This window comes from Egretta garzetta, unplaced genomic scaffold (assembly GCF_000687185.1).
Source record: "Egretta garzetta isolate BGI_Z169 unplaced genomic scaffold, ASM68718v1 scaffold16, whole genome shotgun sequence".
In the NCBI taxonomy this organism is placed as follows: domain Eukaryota; kingdom Metazoa; phylum Chordata; class Aves; order Pelecaniformes; family Ardeidae; genus Egretta; species Egretta garzetta.
In genome coordinates, this window is record NW_009260022.1 from 5,991,582 (window position 1) to 6,000,017 (window position 8,436).

The window sequence follows — 8,436 nt, forward strand, 5'->3', positions numbered from 1 at the left end:
CACCACCGGAGGAGTATCTTTTGTTGCCCTGTCTGGAAGATGATTGCCAGGATGTTGATACAGGAGAAGATTGAAGGGTGCATTGTCACTGTTAAGGGTGATAGGTGATTTTAAATCTTCCCCTGATCCATGAGACTGGCAAAAAATCCAAACCCACCAACAATAAATTAAGCATGAGGAGGGTGCAGAATCTGCCTTCTGCTGGAGGTAACTGGTTCCCTAAAAACCTCCAGAGGCTGGCTCCAGAAGGTTGCCTAAAAATCAGAGAGAACTGCTGAATGCAGGGTGCAAAAGGCTGGTAAACCTCCCACTCCTCCTCACATTCTTGTTCCGTGAGAAGATACTTATTTGCTGGTTACTTGCCTTTGGCTGATACCTGCCACATGAAGTGCCTGTCAGTGTAAGTCTGCCAGCTGTATGGATTCTGCTGCTGCTACTGATAATTCAGTCAAAGCAGCTGGAATTATGGGATTTAAAAACAAAACAAAACCAAACCAACTGAAAAGCAGTTGCTGGGCAGCAGTGAAAATACAGCAAAATATGGAGGTGTATGAATTATTTGTTAGTAAATAAAGGTAGCTTTGAAGTGCTGAATCTGTGCACAGAGGAGCATCTTGCATGCATGGGAGTAGGAATGCTGACGGTCACACGCTCTCTCTTCTCTACCGCCTGCACCCCATGTCCACGCTTGCTGGTGTCTGATTTTATAATGTGGATCTGAGCCCTTCCTTCCTTCAACAAGGAGCACAAGAGGGAAAATGGTACTGCTTCAGTTTTAAATGTAGGTAGAAATACATGTGTTCTTTTTGCCCTTACTCCTGGGGTCCTTGTTTTTTTTCTTTACTTTCCCCATTTCCTTTCTTTATAATATCTTGATTTTTTTAATGATAGCTCAGAGAAGGTTTTCATCTGCTCCCTCTCCCCTCCCCACCTCCCCCTGTCTCACAGAAGCAGCAGACAGAGATCCGCAGCTCATCATTTTGGGGGGATGGGGGTTTATCTCATGGTCGTTGTAATGATGAAATCCATTCTGAGGAATTCAAAAGTGGAATGCCAAAGGATCGTCTTGGTGTGTGAAGTACAGTCTGACTGAGACCGTGGAATTCTGCAGCTCAGAGAGGCCTGCGTTTCCTTCTGCAACATGCAGCGTGTGGATGCAGACGAAGCCTTTGTTGGTGTGATGCACTTCATTTATTACCCTTAGGCTGATCGAGCCAGCGAGAAGTGAATCTCATGATGAAAACCATGACTGAATCTGCTATTAGCATGAACTGTGTTTGAGCTAGGCTGAACAGTAGGGGTTTTGTGTTTCAGTGAAAAGAGTGAATGTATTGCTAATAAGGGATTTGGAGCCGGGCAGGTAGTGGTCTTGTTCTTTGGGCTGTCTGTCAAGAGCAGAGTTTGCCCACAGCAAGAGGCAGGAACGTGAGTGTGTGCTGTGCCCCCTGCACTGGGCAGGCTCCTTTGCCGCCTTTGGGCATGAGGGTGTTCTCAGTCATACAAAACATCCAGCATTTATCTCCATTTTATGGATGATTTCAGTCATGTAAGTAATCCTAAAAGATTTAGTCTTAAATTTAAGGTTGATGTTTGTCAGTTGCATTTGGATGACGATTTGGTGCGGTTCAGGTGGATTGGAGCAGGAGCCCTCGGCTTCACTTGTTAAGAGCTGGGAAAAAGGGCATTAGGCAACTTCTGTCATTCCTCCTGGCTTGCTGTGCCTAACAGGGCTTCCTCTTGTATCTCTGACTGCCTTAAAGCTTTGGCTCAGTTCTGTGTGTAAGAAAAGTTACCACGCAGAGAAGGTGGTGCGTACAGACTCGGGAGCCCCTCACACCCCTGCAAGTTCCACCAGTGACAGAGTCATCTCCCAGTCTCCTCTTGAGGACTGGTCGTTTTCGGTCAGGCTCCATGCTGGACCCTCAGGGCTCAGATTCATAGACTGAATGTTGAGCCTTAGCAGTATTAAGCTTTAACCCCATGGTGGTGGAGAAACTCCTTCCCCCTCCCGGCTCCCTGGATTGTGAAGCTGTGGGTCTCATACTGAGAACCTGTTCTTGACCCCAGGACCATGGGGGCTGGAAAATGCTGCTCACAACTAGAGGGTGAAGACTGGGGCAGCCAAGAGGAGCCGTCTGGCCCAGTCGTTGGAAATCTGAAGGACCGGAGGAGGGAGAATCAAGACCCTGCCTCACTGAGTGTGCATTTGCACTTCCCCCTGCTTGCTTTTCTGGGCACAGTGCCGCATCTCCTGTCATCCTTTCAGCAGCCCTTTCCCCGCCAGTGGGTTAGAAGGGAGGGTGGGAACATGTTGTGTCGTAAAACTAGCCAAGGGCTCTGCCTGCTTCCCTGGGATTTCCCAGCTGTGTGTCAGAGAAACATTGAATTGAGTCCTTCCAGCAAAGCAAAATCCATTATTAAAATACAAGTTGATAGATCTCACTCAATAACTTTGCAATACACAATTGCAAGCATTGCATGTAGGAGAAGATCAGGAGGAAGGTGTGTGTTAGAACAAACGTTCAGTGGGGGAGTGGTGTATGTTAGAGCTTTACCTGTGCTCATTTGAAAAATAAACAGTGATGTTCAGGTGTACCTGCAATATTTAATTGCTTTGAAAATTGGAAATGATGTTTTACATGTATAGAAACCTCTCACTAAAATATATTTCTCATTTTACAGGCAAAGTACCCTTTATTCATGTGGGAAATCAAGTAGTATCTGAACTTGGGCCCATAGTCCAGTTTGTAAAAGCCAAGGTAATAACAGTATATTGTTTTCATCAGTTACTGAGTAGCATGTTAATCCTGTGCTGATCTGGTGTGCTCTTCTGGAATGTTACTTAATTTGTTAAAACAGTACAGAAATCGAGTGTCATTTTAAAAGCCAGATATCCTGGAATAGGAGTTTGTTGAGGTGGAAGTGTTTTTCTTCGGCATTTACTCAAATTCTGGAAGTAAATTCTATGTGGGATAGCTGTGTACCAGGGCCAGTTTCTGACACTGTTTTCCTGCATGCCCTATCTCTGGGTCTCAGAGCTCTTAAACCCAGAACTGACCGATATAAACCTTGAAGTGTCAGATACTTTTAAAATTTGCCTTTGTGCCCCCCCCATTATTAAAAACATTGTCTTTTCACTGAGCAGTTGATAAAGGTCTATCACAGATGTAAATTTGTGTTTACTTCTTGCCAGAGAGATGACAGTAACCAGGAGGCTGTGTGCTCAAACCGTGCTCACCAATAACTGATAGCAGTCTGCATTTCGTGTGGATTAGTTGTATTACATAATGGTGATTTCTTTTTTAATTCTAAAGGACGCTATTTGTAAAAATTGCATATGTAATTTGTTATTGAACTATGTAAGAGATCAGGATCTGAGCCAAAGCTGATTGACTTCAGAGGTCCTTGGGTCAGGCATTGCTGAATATTCCAATATCCTTTCTTACATGTGTGCGTCTGTCTTTTTTCTTTCCCTCTCATTAGGGCCATTCTCTCAGTGATGGGTTGGATGAAGTCCAAAAAGCTGAGATGAAAGCCTACATGGAATTAGTCAATAATATGCTTCTGACAGCAGAGGTATGGCAAACTATAGTAACTCCGCACACTTCCGTAGGTGACTATAGGCAAGAAAGCTTTAGGATTTTTCCCTATGTTGGAAATACTGCTTGTTCTTAGATGAGGTCATCAACTTTTGAGGTGAAAGGAGGTAGGAAGAAATTCTCTGTACCCTATGGATTGCTTGCTGAAATGTTCCTGTAGACACAAGCCAAAAGCATGATCCCTCTGACCTGCCTGAGGTGTGCCATGTAGCTGTAGAAGCAACCGATTTCCACAGATGGAAAATGCTGGTGGCTCCTGGGATCCTACCCCCTCCCACAGTTGGCCAGGCACCCCGCTGTCACCTTCCACAGCGTGCGTGCTCCTGCGCCTGGTGTGGGGCTGGGATCCCCTGTGGCTCGCGGCCGTGGCCAGTTAGTGTGACACAGTCCCAGCGTAGGAATGGTGCTGGAAGTGCTGGCAAGCTGCAGGTGGCTGAGAGCTCCTAACTTGTGTGCTGAGTCGTGTGTGGCGTGGGCAACGGGGGTGGGCCTTCGGTCTCAGCTTGGTCCTGGCAAAGTAAGGAGTAGCAACTGGGCTTTTGCCTTCCAGTTTTAATTTCTTTTTTACATTCAGAGGTCTAACAGAAGCAATGAAATGGAAATATAATCTAATATAGAAAAGAAAATTCTGCTAGTGAGAAATGGTTGGCTCTGTATTCGCCTTTATTAGGAAGTTTCAGTAAGTGTTCTTTCTGTTCCTAGCTCTATCTCCAGTGGTGTGATGATGTTACAGTAGAGGAGGTGAGTGGTTCTGCAGCATTTATCTTAATTAAAATTTAATGAGAAAACACTTTTGCTCACAATTGCAAGTCCCTACTCATAAATGAAACATTGAGGTTTATACCATTAATGATACAGTCTTTTCACTTTAATTTCGCTTGCATATACATTTTAGGGAAGTTGTGTCATTACTGGAGATAGCTGACTGCAAAACAGATACGGGCTTTGTGTATGTTTCTGAAGTAATAGTTTTAAATGGTTATGCTGCAAACTATAAATTCTGCACAAATAATTACAGTGTATCATGCCGCTCGCTTTCTCTTTTGCAGCTCCCTTACTGATAGAAATACGTGAATATTAGCTATTCTGTGCGTAGAGGGATCTGTATTTTCTTATATTGTAACACGGTACCTTTCTGTTTGTAAACAAAGATCACTCACCCGAGGTATGGCTCCCCTTACCCGTGGCCTCTTAACCGCATCTTGTCCTATCAGAAGCAATGGGAGGTAAGGCGAAAGATGAAAGCCATTGGATGGGCTGGCAAGACGCTTGAACAGGTCAGTACCCTGGTTTAGTTTTTCTTTCTTTTTCTTGTTTAAAGGCCTTGGAGGGTAACAGTTTCTTGCAACAGACGTAGTAAAAAATACATTCTGTACTTAAAACATTATCTGGAGTCAGGTGTTTGCCTTCAAGCAGCAATAAATCTTAAATTATGTATAACACGATGGGGTGGGAGGAAGGATGTTTTACTATGAATGGTCATCTCTGGTGATGTTAGTTTAGGCCGTAGTCCTAAAAACAAGTTGTAAGTTATGGCCCCCACTTCCTGTGTGGTGATAACAGGCACGCTTTGCAGGGTTGTGGCTGCCCTTGTCAGAGGTCTTAAAAAAACCCCACCCCACAGCCAAACAGTTTTAAGGTATGTTAGTACCTTTAATTAAGCGAAGTTATAAATGTTATGGGAAGCTCTTAATCAGAATTGCTTTACGTCAAATTTTAGATTAAGTAACGCTTAGCTACCTGCCTACCGTGGAGGTTTGCCTGACTTTAACAGCTTCTAATGTTCTGACGTTGTATGTTCCTTGTTCGCACCGTCCGTGCAAATACAGTAAGGAGGTTATTTTTTGCAATGCTGGTGTGTCCTGACAATGTGGATCTTTTTTCTCTTGTGTGGTTTGATAGGTACTTGAAGACGTAGATCAGTGTTGTCAGGCTCTCTCCCAGAGATTAGGAACACAACCATATTTCTTCAATAAGCAGTAAGTTACTCTTTACTGAAATATTACATCCAGGAATATGAGATATAGATATACAGCCACATATGTATATATATGGAAAACGCCTGGTTTATTTTAATGCTACATGATCAGTTGAGGAAATACAAATGTGTGACTGGAATATAAATATGAAATTTGAGAAACAAAGGTTTTAAAAGGAAAGTTTCTGTAAGCTTCTGTTGGTTTTTTTTCCTGTTTATGACTTAGCTTTACCGCTGCTTATCTTCTCTACGGAGTCTACCACAACTTATGTAGGCTACAAACATACACCTTTATACAGTTAGTTTCTTATTAAAAGTGATACGTTTAAAGCTTTACTTGTATTTCTTGGGTAATATTCACTACTGGGTACAGGGGAGTGAGTGCACGTCATGTCGTCCTGACTAGGACAGCTTCTCTTGCCCTTCGTAACACCAGGGGCAGCTCTGAACGAACTGAATTAGAGTGAGGGTGCACGTGAGTTGGAAGAACTGGGGGAGAAGCCAGCCTTGCATCAACAAAGGATCAGTTGCAAAGTGAAAACTAAGATTCACAATCCCAGGGGAGAAGAAAGGAACAACCTGGCCTTCATGGGATGTCCTCTGCTTTCACCCGTTTCTTCCAATTGCAAAATGCCTTTTTTTTTTCCCTCCAACAATTCAATATTTTTGAAATGTTATGGATTTCAATAACATCACATTAGCTCCCTCTTGTCTCCTGTGCTTAGACCAGACTAGACAATGCTTAGGTCTGGACTTCAGTTAACTATGTTTGGACAGGGAGATGTCTTCAAAAGGCAGCATATGGTCTTGGTTACTTTTCTGCATGTGTCTTTGCCCCTTAATCTTTTCCAAGTTGAGGTGAGGTGGGTAGTGTAAATTGAGTGGATACAGAAATAGGCATTATTGAAGACAAGGTTGAATTGCATCTTCTCAAATAATTCTTAAACATAATATCTCCTAAATTTTCTTTTGTACATGTAAAGAATTGTAACTTGGGAATTTTTTGTTGTTTATTAATCAACCTTTCTTGGTACAGGTTCAGCCTTTACATTTTTCTGTCTGACATATTACTAAGAGAGTATGCGTTCTTAGTCCAGTGTTTTTCAGTCTGTGACTTCTGGGAGTCTGTAGGAGGTAAATAAGAAAAGCAGCCTGTTGCTGACAGATTTAAGTTCATTATGCAAGGGTCCACATCTCCACTGGAGAGTTCTTAGTGATCCATAAACAGGAAGGCAAAAAAATGGTCAGTTAGAAAACCCTCATGCTGCTTACCTTGAACACTCGTGAAGAAGAACTCTTAAGTTAATACAATTGAAAAAAATACAATTATTTGCACATGGGCTACAAAGGTCCAAGATGACAATTCAGAAGGCTTGTACCTAACGTAAGGTAGGACTGAAAACATTCAAGAGACCACTGTTCCCCAAAATACCTGTTTTATTCTGTGTAGTCCCCTTTCAAGAAATAGATGTTTCCAGCTGCTGTCACCCTGGAGCTCCTTTATGTATTGGTTGAATAGTTCCTGGCTATTGAAGAGGACAAAAAGGGAATAGGGATTTTAAGCTTTTTTTCCCCCTTGTCTTTTTTTTTTCTTTGAGATAATAGCTGGGTTTTTTTTAATGTACATCTGCAGAGAGAGAAGAAAAAACCCCAAAAGACCTGATAGGCATTTGCCCTTGTACAGAACTAAAGGGTGGAACATGGTTTTATATTGGATCAGTAATTCCGCCCTTTCTAAGAAGTGTTATTTCCACATTTCCAAGCTACCAAAAGCAAAGATAGATGCTACGCTGAGCACTAGCAGTATGCCTGTGTACTGTATACACAGCTCTCATGCATTTGGCAAGTTCAGTGTTGCCTGATTTCTTCCCAATTCTTAGATTGCGTGGCTGTCTAAAAGTTATTCAGAACAGCAGGGTTTTTCTTGATCAGGACTTGCCTTGCAAAATACCTTTTCTTTTTTCTGTTTGTTTTTACAGACCAACTGAATTAGATGCTCTGGTATTTGGACATCTGTTCACAATCCTTACTACTCAGCTAACCACTGATGAACTCTCTGAAAAAGTGAAAAACTACAGTAATCTCACAGCCTTTTGTCGGCGAATAGAGCAGCAGTACTTCGAGGGTCACGATAAAGACAGCGCTGCAGCTGCTGCAGCCCGACCCGCCAAGAGGTCCTTACTGAGATAAGCGTGTTGGCTGGTGGTCGGAGTGGGTCGCGTTGCAATTTGGGGTTGTGTTGTTCAATGAATTGATTTTGAGTATGGAAACGTGTGTTAGCTTTTTGAATCTGCCAAATCGTTCTGGAGCAAGAAAAAACCTCTAAATGCAGTTCTTGTGGTGTAGAATATACTGTGCACATTTAACCTGGAACGACTGTACGGGCACTTCCATTTTAATAGGCTGAATGCCACATACTCTAAAGTGACCTTGGAAATATATTGTATCTGTATTAAAGAAAATAAAATCCTTGAAAAAGTTTCTCTCTGATCTTTCTAAGTGCCTTTCTTGCTAAATTTTATGTCTATGTAGTTAATGTCTGTGTAGTTAATGTGTGGGATCCTGTTGGCCAGACACCTGGAAGACAGTTGTATGGTAAACTAGCTAGAATTATTAAGCTGGGAATGAAAGGACTCATTAGAGATCTTAAGTTTGCCTGCCTCAGCCAAAATTAATTCAGGAATCGGGTGACAAAAATTTCTTGGAGCTCTGTGGCACACAGAATGTGATTTTATTCACTGAGTTCTTACTTTGTGTCAAAGTAGCTCCTGGCTGTCATTACTTCTTATATGTTTCCTGCCTCCGCTTTTATTTCATGTTCACCTTTGGTTTTTAGATCTACATTTTTTTTTTCTTCCT

The 8,436-nt window shown here is 42.4% G+C and overlaps 1 protein-coding gene across 1 annotated transcript in view; it reads left to right on the top strand.

The window, feature by feature from the left end:
* The window catches only part of MTX2 (metaxin 2), a 70,966-nt gene extending 62,942 nt beyond the window's left edge, over window positions 1-8,024 (top strand). The window contains exons 8-13 of the mRNA XM_009640802.2: window positions 2,683-2,759; window positions 3,484-3,576; window positions 4,302-4,340; window positions 4,751-4,876; window positions 5,502-5,578; window positions 7,557-8,024. Of these exons, the coding sequence (XP_009639097.2) occupies window positions 2,683-2,759; window positions 3,484-3,576; window positions 4,302-4,340; window positions 4,751-4,876; window positions 5,502-5,578; window positions 7,557-7,767 (623 nt within the window). The 3' untranslated portion in view covers window positions 7,768-8,024. The remainder of the gene's footprint in view (window positions 1-2,682; window positions 2,760-3,483; window positions 3,577-4,301; window positions 4,341-4,750; window positions 4,877-5,501; window positions 5,579-7,556) is intronic.
* The last annotated feature ends 412 nt before the right edge of the window (window positions 8,025-8,436 follow it).